The sequence below is a fragment of the Copadichromis virginalis genome, linkage group LG4, assembly GCF_057382275.1.
Source record: "Copadichromis virginalis isolate Kocher_CV1m ecotype Utaka linkage group LG4, C_Virginalis_male_GT1.1, whole genome shotgun sequence".
In the NCBI taxonomy this organism is placed as follows: Eukaryota; Metazoa; Chordata; class Actinopteri; order Cichliformes; family Cichlidae; genus Copadichromis; species Copadichromis virginalis.
Genome location: NC_140621.1, coordinates 27,184,341 through 27,202,301, shown reverse-complemented (window position 1 = coordinate 27,202,301; position 17,961 = coordinate 27,184,341). Strand labels below are relative to the sequence as shown.

At 39.7% G+C, this 17,961-nt stretch overlaps 1 protein-coding gene across 1 annotated transcript; it reads right to left on the bottom strand.

The window, feature by feature from the left end:
* Positions 1 to 792: 792 nt before the first annotated feature.
* Positions 793 to 8,161, bottom strand: kdm8 (lysine (K)-specific demethylase 8). Its single transcript, XM_085454622.1, has 8 exons — positions 8,073 to 8,161; positions 6,313 to 6,797; positions 5,406 to 5,578; positions 4,512 to 4,644; positions 3,896 to 3,946; positions 2,650 to 2,799; positions 2,458 to 2,550; positions 793 to 2,373 (listed from the first exon to the last, which is right to left on the bottom strand). Exons 2-8 carry the CDS (start codon positions 6,772 to 6,774, stop codon positions 2,209 to 2,211), a joined length of 1,227 nt encoding a protein of 408 aa, XP_085310748.1. The 5' UTR covers positions 6,775 to 6,797; positions 8,073 to 8,161; the 3' UTR covers positions 793 to 2,208.
* Positions 8,162 to 17,961: the final 9,800 nt, after the last annotated feature.

Here is a 17,961-nt window from a genome sequence, read left to right as displayed (position 1 = left end):
AAGGCGAAAGCGAGGTCTAAGTTTAAGGGAAAGGGTTACAGGCCCAGAGGTCCCACATTATTTCACTGGTAATTGAGTATTGATTACATTATAATGAGAGTAAGCAGTTTTGTGTGATCTTAAGTCAATTGTGCCACTTACTTGACAACAACAAAGCACTGAAGGGCTAAGTGAAGTGTACGGCATTTACTTACAGAATTAAATCCTGGCAGGGTTCATATTATTAAGTTTGGAGAGATAAGCTTGTGAGGAAAGTAACCAACTTTGGATAGGTCTATTACCTGAAATTTGCAGAAACCAGGCCAAACACTGGCATCTTTAATGCAGGGGGCATTATTTATTATGCCACCTTATCTACAGAAACAAAAAAGGGAAAGAGGCCTCATAGCTAAACTTGCATATTTTTAAATATTAAAACTACTTTTGCTTGGTTTTACCAACATTGCAATACTGCAGTGTAGGTTGGGAGAATTTAATTGACCCAGAGACAGACATTTTAAGTTTGGTGTGTGTTAACAATGCTACAATATTCCCAGGAGTGGACATCCCAGCAAATCTACCCCAAGGTCAGATTGTGCAATGCTCAGGGAATCTGCAAAAAAAATCCCAGAGCTACATCTCAGACTCTAAAGGGCTCAGTTATGTTGAATTTTAAAGTTCACAACAGTACAATTAGAAGAAGGCTGAACAAATGTGGCTTGTTTGAAAGGTTTGAAAACTCAAAGACAGCACATCTGCACAAACAGCTCAGACTAACTGTCAAACGTGGTGGTGTAGGGGTGAGGATTTGGGCTTGTTTTGCAGCCACAGTACCTGGGCACTTTGCAGTCATCGATTCATCCACGAATTCCTCTGTAGGCTGAAGTATTCTAGAGGCAAATGTGAAGCCATTTGTCTGACAGCTAAAGCTCAGCCAAAACTGGGTCATGTAACAGGACAATGATCCTACGCACAGGAGGAAATCTACAACAAAAGAAAAGAATCACGGTGTTGCAATGACCCAGTTAAAGTTCAGGCTTCAACTTGATCGAAATGCTGTGGGGGGACCTCAAGAGAGCTGTGCATAAATGAATGCCCACAAGCCACCATGTTCAAAGGAATGTTTCACATGAGTGTTTATGCTTTTTTTTTTTTGGCAAAACCACTTTCGGAGTCAGACAGTATATAGCTTGTGTTTTCAGAAAAATATTTTAGCTTGTTGAGGCCACTTTGTTGTTTTGAACTACAATTCCTTTGTATTTTTACCCTCTTAAACTGAAGGAAAAAGTGTCTATTATATATCCTTTCCTTGAGCTACAGCGCTTTATCAAAGCATTCCCCACAACTCTTCAAGTTCACCTGTCTGACACTGCCTTGATTTCCCAAAACGCCGCTACTTCTGACTCAATCCAGATCAAACACGCACATTAGGGCAGATCTGCTTAATTTTGTCACTTCCTCACATCATAGTTGTAATAACCAGGCTTGACTGAACAGGACCTACAGGATACACGACTGTGGCTTGTCAGAGGTCTGAAATCCGCGGCTCCCTTTGTTGTCAGGTTTTGCGTTTCTGGTGCCAAACAAGAGTTGTGCTGTCAAAGTACTTTACCAATGAGATGGTTTTAATTTCAAAGTCTGTGTATGCCCAGGGGATTAATTCATTTAATTTATTAATTTTCATCTGTGACCTGCTTGATTAGCTCAGGCTGTCAGTTTAACCAGAGAGCCGTGTTTATTACCACATTTCTGTACCTGTAGCTCACTTGGTTATTAAATTTGAAGACTTGCCTCATTTCCATGAATTATGGAAATCACACATCTGAGAATATTTGTGGGAATAAGGTTGAGAACACAATTAAATAAGCCAATTTGAAAAGAGAAACATACCCTATCAAATTAGATGACTAACAACCCTCTGTAAATTATATGCAGAATGAAATGAGCAGAAACACTTTTAACTGCTCATTTGTTGTTTTCTGTGGCTGCCGGTCGCTTTCCACATAATAGATGTTGCAATCATCAGCAGCACAATTAAAGTAATCATTGAGCAATGTGTGTGCATAGTTCATGGATCAAAGGTTTTTGTAATCAGAGGTCGTCCTAATACTTTTATTAGCCTCACATTAGTTAAAAGCTCTCCAGTGACCTTCTTCAACAGCAGGAGAAATCAGGCTGAACTAGTTTCATTACACACATGCTATATGGTTTTTTATTTGGAAACTGCAATCACGACCACCAGAAGCTGACAGAGAAGCTGAGCTCTAAGGAGCGGACGTAGTGCCAGTGTCGGACAGGGATGAAAAGAACGTCTCCAGGCTGTAACACGCATTCGAGATACGGAGCTCTGGCAAACTCCGGGAAGCGCTTGGCATCTGGATTTTCCACCTGCACCTAGACGGAAGAAGTCAGAAATTGGAAATACTGCATACATTTGCACGTCCGACATGTGCTATCTCCATGGACTGTCAATCCTACCTGACTGGTATTGTGAAGCAGCTGTGATTGATGAGGGTACAGCTTGCCTGTGTCCTCGGGGGAATATAGGCGAATGTATTTGCTTCCCACTACCTGTATATACAGAAGGAATCCCATGTGGTAAGGAAACTGTTATCACATGATCAACCTTTGACATTAATTTAATTCATAAAGCATTACAGTTAACAGCACCTGCGCCAGAAAGTTCTGTTGAGGATCTTGGTGAAGAGGAGAGACTGTACCCCCGGGACCAAACCACGCATTCACAGTAATATCCTCTTCGTCGCCTTCACCAAGACAGCAATAATCAGGGAGGCGGATATCATCCTTGAGCTCTGGTATCTAAGGTATAATCAAACAGTAATAGGGCATTTAAGACTAATTTTACTTACTAAATAGTATCTTTTTTTCTCATGAGAACTTTGCCAACATTTCCTGGCAAGTAAAAAGAATTGCTAATTATTTTTCCACCTTCTGCCATGCAAACTAAAAAAAATGCATGACTTCTTTTTGTCAGTAAATCCACCATAGTTTTCCAACTGAAAAATATTCATAAATACTTGATGGATTTCCATGAAAACTGGCACAGATATTCTGCCATAAGGTTGGTTTTTACTTAACTATTACTGATGAGCTCCCGTACAGCCTCAGAGAGTCATGTCTGCAAACAGTCTGTTTATTTATTGGAATTTTCAGTCTCATTACAGCCCAGAGATATTTATCAGCCTGATAAATATCAGTCACAGATTGGCCTCCCCAAAGCCTGGATCTCAATATTACTGAAACAGTGTAGGATCATCCTAACAGGGAATTAAACAAAAGGCAGCCGACATCCAAAGAAGAGCCTTGAACGTCCTTAAGAAGCCTGGAGAACTGTTCATGAAGACTACTTAAAGGAATTACAAGAAAGCTTGCCTAAGACCGTTCACACTGTGCCACATATTCACTTTCAAGCTCATCAGAATTGTATAATCTCGGTTTTTGCCTTTTACCTTGTATTCCCATGTATGTTTGCAGATGTTTCAACAAATCACTGCACAGACTTTGTATTTTCCAAGTGATATATAAAGAAATCAAAGCTTTTGCACATCAAAAATAAATGTTTCATTTAGAAACATGGCACTATAAAATCCCCAAGAAATGTAAAAAAATATAGATGCTGTGTGAAAATCGGTCTAAATGGTGACTCTGTGGCTGTGATCCTTCTAATCTAATCATAGAGTCCAAAAAATTGATCTTAATTATCCAGCCCTGATGTTGAAATTACTGCTAAAAAATACCACTAATGTTAAAAGCAATCTTGTGTTAGTATGACAGCTAGAAAAAGAATCCCGTTCTTTATAGTGCTGAAAATGTCATTTTTAAAGAAGTAAGTGTTAAACTGACAAAATTATTCACTTTTATTTTGGTGTTTCAAAACTAAAAATCTGAACTCTACCTGGTCAAAAAGCTGGTGCTGAGCCAAATAACCCAAAGCTTTCACTCCATCCTGTTCAATGTTGATACACAAAACAAACAACAAAAGCCCAGATATCATGTTAGAAATCCCAAGGTCTTCTCTTTCTCTCATTCACATAAATCGGCAGTCCCCCACCTCCGGGCCACAGACCGGTACCGGGCTGCGAGGGTTGCGTCTTGGGTGTGAAATTTATGGTTTCCAGGGTTCTTATTGTTTACTCTGTTTCCCTGGGTCTTTTTCCTGTGTTGTAGTTGTGTGTCTTATTTTGAAAGAAATATTTACGTGTTACCATAGCGACCAGAGAGCATTAAGGGGCAGAGGGGAGCGTGTTACTCAATGTTGTTGGCGCATTTCAGGAGGACGCTGCTAATAAAGTTACACAATTACACAGTGAATTTGCGTTTAGTGTTATATTTACAAAATACTGCAGTTTTTGTCTTGGTTGTATCATTTTATTTTGTTGCATTTAGCCGCGACACCTTAAAGCCGGTCCATGAAAATATTGTCTGACATTAAACCGGTCTGTGGCGCAAAAAAGGTTGGGGACCACTGATATAAATAATGTGATTTAAAGACTTGCTCAAGATGCACTTACTTTATTCAAAACATATCTATCAATGAATTCATTGACCGTGAGCAGCGTTTGTGACCAATCCTCATCAGTGTACCTGGATCCCACCTCAACAGGAACAGTCCGGCAGCCGGCCACAGACCTCAGGTATTCTATGCTTTGCAAGAGGGAGACAGTTACTTGAGTGAGTCACACATAAATGTGGCGATCCTGGTTTCAAGCGATGCTTCAAAACATCTTATATATAAGCACGTCAGGATGTGACTGAGGTGCCAGAAGCTGTATGTCAGATGCCAGAGTGAATAGGCTGCTGTCAGGAGTGAGCAATGAGAGGGAGGACAGTGAAGGATATTATTAAATTGAAAGAAAGTTATATCAGACGCTGGTGTCAGACTTGAGAGTCAGGAATCACATATGCAGAGATGAGTAAACAGACCTGTTGTCCCTATTTGTTCACATAGTTAAGGAAATGACAGATAGATATCAAAGTGATACACACTGCATACTACATGTCAGCTGCCTCTCTGTACCAAAGTCCTTCAGGTTTTCTGTCCTCTCAGCTTGATAAGTGCACTCTGCTGCTGCCGCAAGTGTAAAATAGTCTGATTACAAGGCTGGACTGGATGTAAGTGCTGCATTTAACCAAGGTGGAGGAGCGCAAACATGGTAATACTGTGAAGCTTATTGTCACAGACAGAATGTACAATTTTGAGAGTGGTTTACAAATCGACTTTAACCTTTTCAGTGCATGATTGAGATTAGCATACTAATGAGAGTAAATTGGTTCATAGTTGGGGGAAACAGCTGGCTGGTGTCATCCGGACAAAAATATGCAAACCACAATGATTGATAATAGCCAATTAATTAATACAAATAGCAATCATGAACTGAACAACAATACATTCTGTACAAACAAACCTCCAGGGGTGTTTGTTGAAAGCAGGCCAATGGTCGATGATTCCTTCTAAAATCACCGGTTTGAGGGGGAGCAGGAAGTTTGTTTTGAAACTTTCCAGTGAAGGACACTTTATCCTGAGAACCGCCGACTCTTCTTTGATTGCAGAGACAAGCGGGCTTTCAATCTTTATTCTCTGGAAATGATTTCAAAATGAAAAAAAAAATAAATCAATTCAACCTTTAGAGGAAAACGATAAGAAAAACAAGTCCTTGATTATATCTCACATATGTGAGTAAACAACTATCAATTAAGTCTTCTCTGGGTTCCAGCTTATACTGATTTCAGTGTTCTTTTGTACTGTAAGTGTGGCAGGCAATTTAATCATAGTATGACTTTAAGCTTCTGGGAAATGTGGTGCTACTTTCTACCATTTCCTTGCCCTGATTAACCAAGAACAAATTAAAGACAACATTTCTAAATACTTGTTAGTTGCAGCCCCATTCCCCACTGTGCAGCTCGTGACAGATGGGTAGACTATTTCAACAGCTTTTTAAAGATGATAGCTTTTAAAAGGGGAAAAAAAGCACGAAAAATCCTGCCAGCCCTGCACTAAACTCTCCATCTCTATTTAGATGGTGTCTAAACAAAGTGACCTGACATTTGAAAAGTTGCTGCACTTAATCTTCAGTGACATCTGATGGAGTGCAACAAAATGAAGGTCACAGAGGAATTTCTTTTCCAAGCGTCCAGAAGATTTACTCTGAAATGTCCCCATCAGTCACTATTAGTTCGAACTCTGAATCAGGTTGAATGAAATGTACAAGAATGTTTTCTCACAAGTAGAACTATCAGTTAGTAATTACTAAATAAACTAAAGGACTGACAGAAAATTGTGCATTTCAGATGAAAGAAAAAAAAATCGCTGACCTTGACCTCAGCATGTTCACTCTCATCCTCTTCTTTAGTAGAGCTCAATGTCCTTATGTGACTTTGCAGAATCCGAACAATAACCTGAAGTATATCACCCATGATGGCCGCGCCCATGATTAGACCCATGTCACAAGTCCGAACAGCCTCCAGGATCTTGTCTTCGGAAGGACTTTCACAACACAGTGCCGCCACTTTGAAGAGGCAGCCATATGAGTAAACGCGCCTCCACTCCTTGTCCACATGCCGCCATGTTCCGGTGTTGAGCTTCTCCCATGAAATGTCCAAAATAATCTGAGCATTAAGCAACCGGCTGGAACTTGTGATGTCTCCGTACAACTGCTTCCTGGACTGTTGCAGCATTTCCACCACACTCAGCTCCACTTTGTCACTGAATTTCAGTGGAAACTGGTCTTCATTAGCAGGCAGTACTGGAGAGATTTTTGACCACAGCGATGCCATTGACAAGAAGGTCGTTACTTTTACTGTGAAATGAACAATGAAAGTGAGTCAGGGTTAACAGTGAAGTGTCAACTCAAGTTTTTATAATGAAGCACTTAGAAGTTAAATTTGCTCAGATTTAGGCTCACTTTCACCAATTCACTGACTCTTCTTTTTTTAAAGGGGAGGGATGTAATTGAATGACTCCTTATGTATTTAGCTGGTTATTGAGCCCACCAACTGTTAAAACAGCCTGCCATTGTCGCACAAATACACAGTACGCTTGTTCAGCCTCTTTGGTGCTGTGAAACAGATGTATACAACTAATTACTAAACTGGCAACAACAGAACACAGGTGAGGGCATCCTGAGCCAGAACCGGGGGGGCGAGACACATGCATGAAAACAACACTTTTGCCGCATTGTTGCTGGAGCCGCCAACTCCGCCTCCATGTGACTCCATCAGCGTTTGGATGGTCTGTGTTGCTGGAGATGATGCCAAAGCAGGAGGCAGCCAACTCCGAGGGCCTGATTCATTTTAGTACAGAAACGCAGCCCTGTGAACTCAGAGGCAGACTGGACTAAACAAAGAAAGCATTTGATATGCCACATGCCTAAGCCATCCACGACCCTGGAGTGCACTCCAACTGATTTTTACACAGTCACATGGGCTGTGCAGCAAACCCAAAAATCCAATGGAAACCCCAACGACTTAGGATATTTGGGGAATTACAGTCCCTTCAGTGAGATTTCATTATGGAAGTCATCAAAGTATGAGCAAAGAGTGAACTTTATCTCATTCATTTTTTTTCTTTATGCAGCAGCGGGAGAAAGCCAATTATATTTTTCGTTAAAGCCTCGGAGATTAGACTCACGCAGTGCAATTCACTCTATGCTCAATTTTATCCCAAAATCTCACAAGAAACAAAGATGTAACATGAACGCAAGGCTGTAGCTTTAAAACGTGGCTACTTACACATACACACAGAGAGATATATATTTTCCTATAAATATAAATGTTCCTATTTTTTGCTACTAAAGCTTGCCGGGAATTTCCCATTTAAAGCTATGACGCAACGCACTTAATACCTGAAACAGGTTTATGGACACAGAAATAGAGGACCAGACCTCATGAAAATATTTAGTTTTCCATATTTATCCCTTTCTTCCTTCTGTCATTCTTCGTCTCTTTCCTGTTACTAGCAGTCTGTGAATTTTGCACACTTGTGAAAAACGTTTTGGCGGCAATGTTTCACGATGACTCGTAAACACGGAGACTTAATTTAAGTTCAAATTAAATCCCTAAAATGCCACATTTACCTTTTACTAAGCCATTTACACCAATAATCCGATAATATCTGTGAAATTACGGAACAACTCCACACACACGCGCGCGCTGCTCTGACGCCTGTGGCACAACAAAAACACACCGGGAGGAAACTCGAATAGCTAAACATATTGGTTCCACGCTGCAGTGTAGATATTAAAAGCTGTATATAAAAACTGATCCCATCAAATTATTAATGACAAAATATTGCTTTTATGGTTTATTTATTTTCAAGAACTTAAGCCTTTTCTTTTCCTTCTCAAAAGGCAGAAACTGGGATTCCCTTTGTGGTCCAGTAGATGGTGGCAGCATCTGCACTTCCTCTAACCCGTGAGGTTACAGTCCCACTGCAAAGGCAGGATGGCATTGAATTAAATGGTACTTTGCTAAGTCCTTGGACTTTGCGACCCCCCCACCCTCCCCTTCTCCAAGTCAAGCTGGCGCACTGCACACCCCTGTTTGTTTGTCATGTGCTGCCAGTTTCCTGCCAAGCATACACACTCCCACGCATATCCTACTCCTACACACACATTTTTGCTCACAACCTCTCAGACTACTGGCTATTTAAAACCTGTGTCTGTCTCATTTCTGTCTTTTTAGATGATTAACCAGATGCTCTGAAGCTCAGTTAAAATGAAACAGCGCTCTGGTGACAGCACCACCTCATTTACATACAATTATAAATTTGGCTTAACAGGTGAAATGACAGAGTCCAGTCAATAGACTGTCTTGCAGTGAGACCCCAGCTCTTTTGTCACATTAAATGACAGCACACAACTATTTGTTTTTCCTCCCTTTTAATTGCTCCCACTGCTCGAAACGATTTATGTAAACACAGATATTCCAAGAAGGATGATTGATATTTATCAGCTCAAGTGAAACCATAATTGGATTTGTCTTTTTGATGTCACACAGAGATATTTGGAGGGGCAGGGCAGTTATATTGCTTTTTTAGGGGGTATGTAGCCTGAACAAGCATGATAGGAAACCTTCGGCAGGGAAGTGTAGAATCTATAAACACAGTGCACTATTATCAAATGTCAAACACTCTATGAAATTCAAATATTCTCTCAGTGCAAACTGCACAGCCGCTCTTGTATGTAAAGCAGATGGAAACAAGAGAGAGACAGCGTGGCTTTCCAGGAATCACGGGGGATTTTAAAATGTTTCAGATGTTTCTATTCATTCTCACAGTGTAAACAGCAGAATCCTCATTGCTCGATCTTTTGTTCACCTCCTGCATGGAGGTGAGAAGTTACTGTGACAGCCAAAAAAGGCTTTGTGTTCTTTTATGCTTTTTAAGCTTTTCCCAAAAAAATTAAAATTAAAATTAAAATTAAAAGGACTAATTGCAAAAACAGGTAATTACAAATTTAAAAGAATAAAGAAAATCAGTATTTGAGTGCTTGATAAGATACTTGTGCACAATTGCCTAAAACAATGACCTACTGTAATAATGTTAAAGGTTTAAAAAAATAAAGTAATATGCCAACAAGCATTGAAGATTTAAAAAAAAAAAGCCACTCAATCGGATAAGTTCCTATAGGCAATAAATATTGGACCAAACCTCAGCTCTGCTCACTATTGTGTAGGATGTCGAGGGACACAAACCTTACACTGTGGATGTGAATGATGTGTTTCTGAACCTCTGCTTGTGTGAGCAGTGAGGGTGGTCCCAGCAGGAGAGGTCGATGTATTATTCAGATGTGTCTGACTCTGGTTGTAAGACAGCACAGGGCTGAAGGTCAGAGGCCCAGCACTGTTGTTCGTCCCTGTGCTCACAGCACTGACTTCATGTGCAGGTCGTCCTTCCAACACTTCATCGACAGGGGTCAGCAACCTTTCTCTTCTTTATGTAGAAGGAAAGGCCCATGACTCTGTTCCTCCCAGGGCCTAGTTAGAGCGTGCCATTCAGAAAATATCTTGGAATTTAATTTCTAAATATTTTTTTTACACCTGATTTGAAAAGATTTCTTGATTTCAGCTAGTGAGTCCACCGATATGTAATCTAACACATACATGTCAGGAAAACCAACAGCATGTTGCTCATCCTAACAATTAAATTTAGGGCAAAGACTGTTTCTGTGGACAATGTGGAACAGCTTAGCAATTTAACTTTAAAAAATTAAAACAAAATAAATAATAACTATGCAGGTCACATTGTCATTTAGCACGTTAAGGAAACATATATTTTATTTGAAACAACTTGTATAACACCTTCACTCCAAAAAGCACAAAAGGCAACTCAAGTGTGTTGTCATGGCATCGTGTGATAGTCTTAATAATCCTGTAGCCAAAAGATTTGCACGCCTGTTTCAGCATTTTTTAACCAATTATCACACACACACTGCACATTGCAATATATCTCCCCTTATGCAAAACAGAAAACAAAAAACTATAACAAAAACTATATTTCCCATTATGAAAGGTTGCATCCTCTAGGAAGCTCAAATGAATAAATGGATGTGTCCTGTTGTGATTCAAGTTGCTAGTCTTACCAATACAATGATTATGTCATTTTGATGCTTCCAGATTGATCAGTGGCTTTCTCTGTTCCAGCATTGGCATCAAAACACACGGTAACCTGAATCTGACTACAGTTAAATGCCTTCCCTGTTTTCTTCACGTGGTTTGGGTAAAATCCAGATTTTAGAAAAGTGAATTCCCTTCAAAGCTGCCCAAAGTGATATACAGTGTCTCCATATATTTGTGCAGTTCCATATAAAGGAGACATCTGGTAGCGCCACCTAACTTAACGTCTTTGAAGACCAAGCATGCTCTCCATGGCAACAACATCCCCCAATGGCAGTGGTTCTTTTAAGCAGGGGAATATACCACCGTTAGTAAAGCGTAAACCATAGAAAATGTGCTATTAACTATTTAGTTTTATTTTTTTAACACATTTTTTGGTTGCTGAATCTGGAAGCATTAAAATGACATAATCATTGTATCGGTAAGACTAGCAACCTGAACCACAACAGGACACATCCATTTATTCATTTGAGCTTCCTAGAGGATGCGTTTAACTTATGCACAACCTTTCATAATGCCCAGAGCGACATGAACCAATCACACAGATGCAAAACAAAAACAACTCCTCAGAGCACAACAGAGTCTGAACCAATTCAACAACAACCCTGTGGGCAGTTCTCGGCTTGCAGTTTCCTTGGATTTGTAGTCTTCTTTTCAAGAAACAACTGATAAGTCAAATAATTTTAGAAAGACTGCAGGAGCTCTGTTGAGGTTCAAGTCATCTTATATGATCTTCATTTGCAGATGAAGATACAGGATTTACCAAGGAAAACGACAATGTGATCTAAAGCTCCAGATCCTTTTGGTAAGACTGATTTGTAAACAACTGTTTCTGACACTTCAGTTTTTTTTTTAATTTTTTTTAAAGTTAATCCACTTTTCCTAAAAAGTTAAATTATTTTATAGTGTTCTTAGTCCCTTATAACATATTCCAGCACCTAAATTTTTCTGAATTACATTACCACCAGATTTATATTATATTATCTAATATAATAACGTAATAATAATACACGTACTCTATATCCGTTTCCTCTTTTGGTCAAGTTGAATGATTTCATTTCATAAAAGTGCTCTCCAAGTAGCTTTATTTAATTCAATTTCTTTCCAAGTAAACAGTTTTAATTTTATGCCTCTGCAAGTAGGAGGCTTTCCTGATACATTGTTTGGAATCTCAGCTGTGCCCGGGTTTGTGCAGTAAACAATTAATTTGGTTTGTATTATCATAATTCCCTTTGAACCTGGGCTTGTCTCAGCAGTGGTACAACAAAAAATCTCAGCAGCAGCAGCTCAGGGTTTGCCAGCAGTCAAACAGGGCAGCAGAGCAGCATGGACCGTGACTGTCAGCAGCATATTCCCAGAGGCCGTGAGGGTAGAACCACCGAGGCACCACAGGAGGGATGTAATCACCACCATTACGCTCCAGGTGCTGCTGAAAAAAAAAGGAAGATTGAAACAAGCCTCCGGTGGTGTTGCCATGGATCAGAATCCAATTAAACACTGTTTAGCTTGACACAAACTGCCAGTCGTAGCCTGTTGACTCATGAAATTAATGTATTGTCATGGCACAAAGAAATTGTTGCCACAGAGAGTGCAGCATGACCTGAGGCAGTACCCATTTGAAGCGCTGCAGCTTCATTCTGAGGTCATGTAAATTTCATCAGGCAATTCAAGTGTCAGAGAAATCACACAATATTGCATCTGTAATTTCACAATGAGTATTTTTTTTGTCACTGCTCAGTTTTAGAGGTCACCTGTTTGCTTAACCTTGCACAGGAAAACACATCATGTCACAACTACCAAATTCAGTGTCACATTTATCCCCAAGGCAATTTATGCATACATAAAAGCTAGCAGATTCTGGAAACCTGGTAATGGATATTTGGAAATGCCCTGGAGAGGTAACAAATGAGAGGTGTAAAGTTAAATGTCCTGTGAAATCATCAGGAGATCTGAAACAAGCTGCCTTTACAGCCTCGGGGAGGTTTCCACAGACAATTATCTCTGGCACACCCGGCCGTCAGCTCAGTGTGACTACAGGTCAGCGTTGCAGGGCTGCTCACTTACAGATGTTCCTGGTAAGTCAGAGGCAGGGATGACAGAGCCGTCCCCTGGGTCACTGCGAAGACATGGGCTTGCCAGCTTGGCATACCTCCACAAAGCAGTGTTAGCGAAGCGCTCTAGCCCACATGCTCCAAATAGGTGCTCAGTTCCACTGGCTTTCTGTGGGACGCTAGAGTGCAGACAGTCCGTCAAAACCACTTTGGATCAAATTAATGCAACCAGGTGTGCTCCTGCAGTTGGGGCTCAGGTGACACCTGCTACTTCCCTTTAATTAGAGCTCAAACAGCTGTTTCAGGGTAGACAGAAAGGGGGAAAGTCCCCAGGTTACTCTGCTTCCTCAGTCACCACTTGATACTGGTCATGTTTGATTATTGATGGAAACTTGGGGTGATGCTTATACGCAAATCAATACCAGGCGGTGGGGAAATATACCGTTTCAACCTTTCATTGGAATAGAAAAAAATAATGACACTGAATGTGTTTGCCTGCTTGAAAAATCCCCCCCCCCCCCTTTTTCAACTCTTCCCTCGGTGCATTTCTAAGAAGAGCATGGCACTTCTGGCCAAAAAGATTCACTTCTGACAAATATGACTCACTTGGTAAGCAAGGTGGAGATAAAAGTGGAAGCAGTCTTCACCTCGTTACTCTAGTACTGTGAAAAATCTTCAGTGGGCTGCAAGCTCTGAGGGTAGTTTAGGTAGCTTTGATCTTTCTTGGATGCAGTAATAAGCATAGTATATATGAAGAGAAAGGGTATCATCTTGAAATATGATTTCCCTTTGGTTCTTTAACAAGGCTAAAACGAGGTGGGTGGTCACCTCCAGGGGTTCTGCAGGAAATTCTTAGCTTCTGACAAGGTGCTGGTGTAGAGCTCATACATACAACCGTAGCATCTGAACAAAGTGATATTACTCCAAATGTCTTGGAGGCCCCTGCAGCTGGAGAGCCTACGAGTCATTTGTAAAACTGCCACTGCTATGCAGCCTTTAAATCTTCAAGTCACAATGTGGATAATCTGTAAATGAGGACAACACATTTGCCTATGTTCTACAGTGCATGTCTGATGTACTGCATTTCTGAGCTACAGAGAAAAAAGACGTTAATGACACTGGTTTGATTGATTGCTCTCAGTGCATACATATGCAAATGTGAATAATATGCATTTTTAATAACAGGTTAACAATGAAGAGTTGAAGGACTGGAATGATTTCAGGAGGTTTTTGCTTTTTCTGCCCGGAAATCGTACCTCTTTTGCAGCTTTAAGCCGTTTTCTTGAACAAATACAACCTCGACTCCTTAATCTCTCCTTATTCTAGCCTGCAAATGTTCAAAGGTCAGTCCAACACAAGGAGTTCATTTACCAGCAGAGAGCAGTGTTGTGGCAGCAAAGTGCTCCTCCTTCACGGCTTAACAATTTAGTATGCAAAGAGGAAACAGAGATAGTTGCGTATGTCATGCTTTCTTTGTTGACAATTCTTGACTCCAAAGGCTTTTCATCAGGTCAGATTTATGAACGACACCCCCAACATTAGAGAGAGAGGCTGTAGAACAGAGATTAAGACTTCAAAAGCGAGTCAAGACAAAGAGGAAAAAAATAGCTATGTACACCACAGAAAACTCTCAAAATCTTTTTCATCGCTTCACGCTTTTCAACGCACAGAACAATGATTTTATTCAGGTTTATGAATATTATGGTTGACCCATGCAGTCAACAGATCATTTTCAATTGAGAACTCGTAGAATTCTGCTCATTTTCAACCGCGACTTGAATGCATCCAGTTATATTAACAAAGTATTTAATCTTTTCTGCTTTCTCCTGTTTTGCATTTGGCAAAATTAAAGTTGGAACATAAAAAACAAATTCCATCCAAAGACCAAAACTGTGATGCACAGTCGCTTATTCCTGTGTGTCTCCGTGTAAAACAGGAGAATGCTTTTTGTACCTATTACAGGTTCCAGAAACATCCCTTATCCTTTTCTTCGTGTTAGAAAAAGGTTACAGAAGATCAGAAAGGCACTCAGAATTGAAAATACATGCACTCAGAGACTCCATAACAGTGCATGCACCAAGTCAACAATGCCTTTTGGTGGTTTGTGAACAAATAAAAGTTGTGGATGTCTGACCTTGGCACACATTACCTGCTTCAACTGGGTTAGCAGTCACCTCCACTTGTGAAGAGGAGTCTATTCTTCATTTGTGCACAAGCGGAAACCTAATGCTTCGGGAGAATGCATCCACAAAGTTCTATTTCAGTATAAGGGAGGGTAAATGTTCACACTTGTTTGCAGTGAAGGGAAGAAGATGGTTAATTTTCATGGCACCTGTGACCTGCCACCGTCTCTGTCACAAACAACTGCCTCGGTAAATAAGGAGGAAGAGAGGAAAATGTATCATGGCAGATTCAGTGTCAGAGCGGTGTTCTTTGTCCCAATAGTCCTGGTTGTAACTGTGTAGAAATGTTGTCACATTGTATTGATTTAGGAAAGCAGAAGTGTTGATGGATTATTTCACTTTGGGTTTGCATGCGTGAAAGAGATCCTTTATATGAGAGGAAAGCCTCCGTTTATTCATCTGCATCGCTGTAATAATTTTTTATAATCAGCATCATTCAACATCCTGTTCAGATTGCAAAAATATTAATTTCCTTGCATTATATGTTGTGTGGGAGCCGGAACAAAAACACAAATAAAGCAGAGGAAAGCGATTCAGTTCTTCAACCACCTGCCTCTCTGATGAACAAATACACAGAAACAACTCTGAGCATACCCAGGGGCTCTTATCACATCCTGCTGTCAAATGGGTGCTGATCCATCATCCAAGTTCAGTGTTCACATTGTGACACACTGACCTCTTTGAATCTTTAATATGAATGAGCTGGATGTCCGGGGTTATCGTGCTGAAATATACAGCGAAAAATTTCCATATTAGAAAACTGCTTCTTTTTGAGCAGCTGCGCTTGAAAACCCATTTAATGTACACGTTGTGCCAGTGTGAGTGTCTAGATGCAGTCCTTTATATTGCTTTTATTGTCTTATTCAGGGATAGTTAGGAGAGCGCAGACAAAATGTGGCCAGTTGTTCCCAGCTTCCCTCCACCTTTCCCCCCCCACCCGACACAGCAGACTTTCACAGATTTCCTATTACAAGTTTTTCTTCTTCTTTTTGCTCCTCATCCAAGAGAAATTATGATCTATTCTCAAGTCCTACAAAGCTACATTTCTGGTAACCTTGGAAACTGCAGCTTTGTTTGAAATGGCTGTAGCACTGGTCTTTCGAAATGTCAGATTATCCAACCATCCACAACTTCTGTATTTTACGTTAGTTGACATAAAATATGATAAAGCACTTTTGCACATTTTCTCGCCTTGTCAGATTTGTTGGGCGGCAGCAGTGGCTAAACTAATGTATGTCTTTGGATTCTGGGAGGATACTAGAGCACTTGGAGAAAACCAACACAGCCACAGGTAGAAAGTGCAAGGTCCCAAATGACCAGCAGGTGTGAACTCAGCACTGTCTTGAGTGTCAGTGTTTGTCAGCTTCTCTGTATTAGTCTGTGATGGACTGGCAAACAGGATGCACATCCTCTACTGCTCCATAGGCAGGTGCGTTAGATTTTACATTTTCTTTAATCCTTAATTAGATAATTTGACAAATGTGTTACTCTTATTCTCTTTGTCAAATTTTCTCAAAGAGGGATCAGTGAAATGTCTGAAAGAACACCACACAGATGAACTGGCTGAAGGCGTCTTGTCCTCTGTAAGCTTCTTACATTTCATTTGAAATCAAACTCAGAGCAATTCATAAGCTTTCTATGTTAGTTCTGAGAAGATTTGCCCTGAGGGGGGATCTGTCCTGCATAGCCACTGGGCTGCAATTTAATTCGTTTTCATTTGATTGTCTTTTTGACTTTGACAATTAAAAAAGCAAAAACTTATTGAATTCAAAGTCATTTTAACTGCCCATCAAAGAATACTGCGTATTAGTAAACTGGTGCTTTTTTAAAATATACATCAAAATAGTTTAATAATTCAGAAGTCAGTATTACCAGCAGCTCTGACTATTGCACTTTATTGACTTTATTTATAAAAAACAAAACGAAACTTAAAATATGAGCAGGAAGAAACCTTTGATTGCCTGTCTGGCCACTGGAAGGATTTTTTTGTTTTTCACATTTTCTGCAGTTGAAAGCATGTGATGAATCCTCTGCTTGTAGGATGTGAAAGCTTTGGCAGTTCACTGACTCCAGGCAAACTTGGCAAGCCTCACTAGGTTATGTTTTAACTTAGACAGATTAAAGTCTCACACTCAAGCCTCTCCCTTGATATGCTTCTCTAATCCTGATGGTAATGCTAAGTAAAACATAGAAATATTGGGATTCATTATGGTAATATTGCACATTTGCAGAGTCTGTGTGAAATCATGGAAATAATTCAAGCTGTTCACTTTATTTCATTTTTCAGTGCAGTTTATGACTCTTCTCCCAAATTAGAAAAGGGGAAAATATAATTAAACCCTGTATTATATTGAAATATAATGATGTGAACAATATGAGGATAAAAATACAAGGTAAAATATAGCTGTATTACATTTTGCCAGCATTAAATGCCATTTTTTGTATTTATACATGCATGATATGCCTGTGTGGTCACTGCAATCATTATGATAGTAATTTACATCAGTAAATTAAATTTATCCGTATAAAATAAAAAACTATTGATATTAATTTTACATAAAGAATATAAAACACATGCATGAGTTAATACATGCATATATGCCTGTACATTTATACATACTCATCTACTTATTGCAGTGAAAACAAATCTAAATACTCAGAAAATATAAACAACATATTTAAAAAAATAAATTGATAGTACATTCAGGCTCTGTCTACAATTTTAGCAGCAAGCACCAAGTTACTGTTATCTTAATCTTGCCTAAATTACCACTGTGCAAAAAATCTATTTTATTTGAATTCTCCTGAGACACTCTCACAAAATTAAATTTGGAGACCCTCCAACCCTGCTTGATTTGTGCTGGAAGTGCATGATGACTTCGACTCTGGGAGAAAATATAAATAGCAGAGGCTGTTGGATGAGAAGAAGAATGATGCATATCTCACAACTATCTCAAACCAGCGAGAGAGAGAGAGAAAAAAAACAGCAGCAGATCTGATTTCTTCTGTCAAAATGTATTTCCCCAGTGATTCATTCATAAAATGATTGCACCTCAATAGATAAGGCTGGTAAAGCTGTTTTTCCAATATTTTTCCTAATGTCAACAAAACATGTA

Excerpts from the sequence above, each read along its gene's own strand:
- kdm8 (XM_085454622.1), bottom strand. The coding sequence starts at position 6,774 with ATGGCATCGCTGTGGTCAAAAATCTCTCCAGTACTGCCTGCTAATGAA. Across the intron at positions 4,645-5,405 it reads TTCAACAAACACCCCTGGAG|CATAGAATACCTGAGGTCTG; the intron begins GTTTGTTTGTAC and ends CCTCTTGCAAAG. Across the intron at positions 2,374-2,457 it reads TGCTTCACAATACCAGTCAG|GTGCAGGTGGAAAATCCAGA; the intron begins GTAGGATTGACA and ends TCTTCCGTCTAG.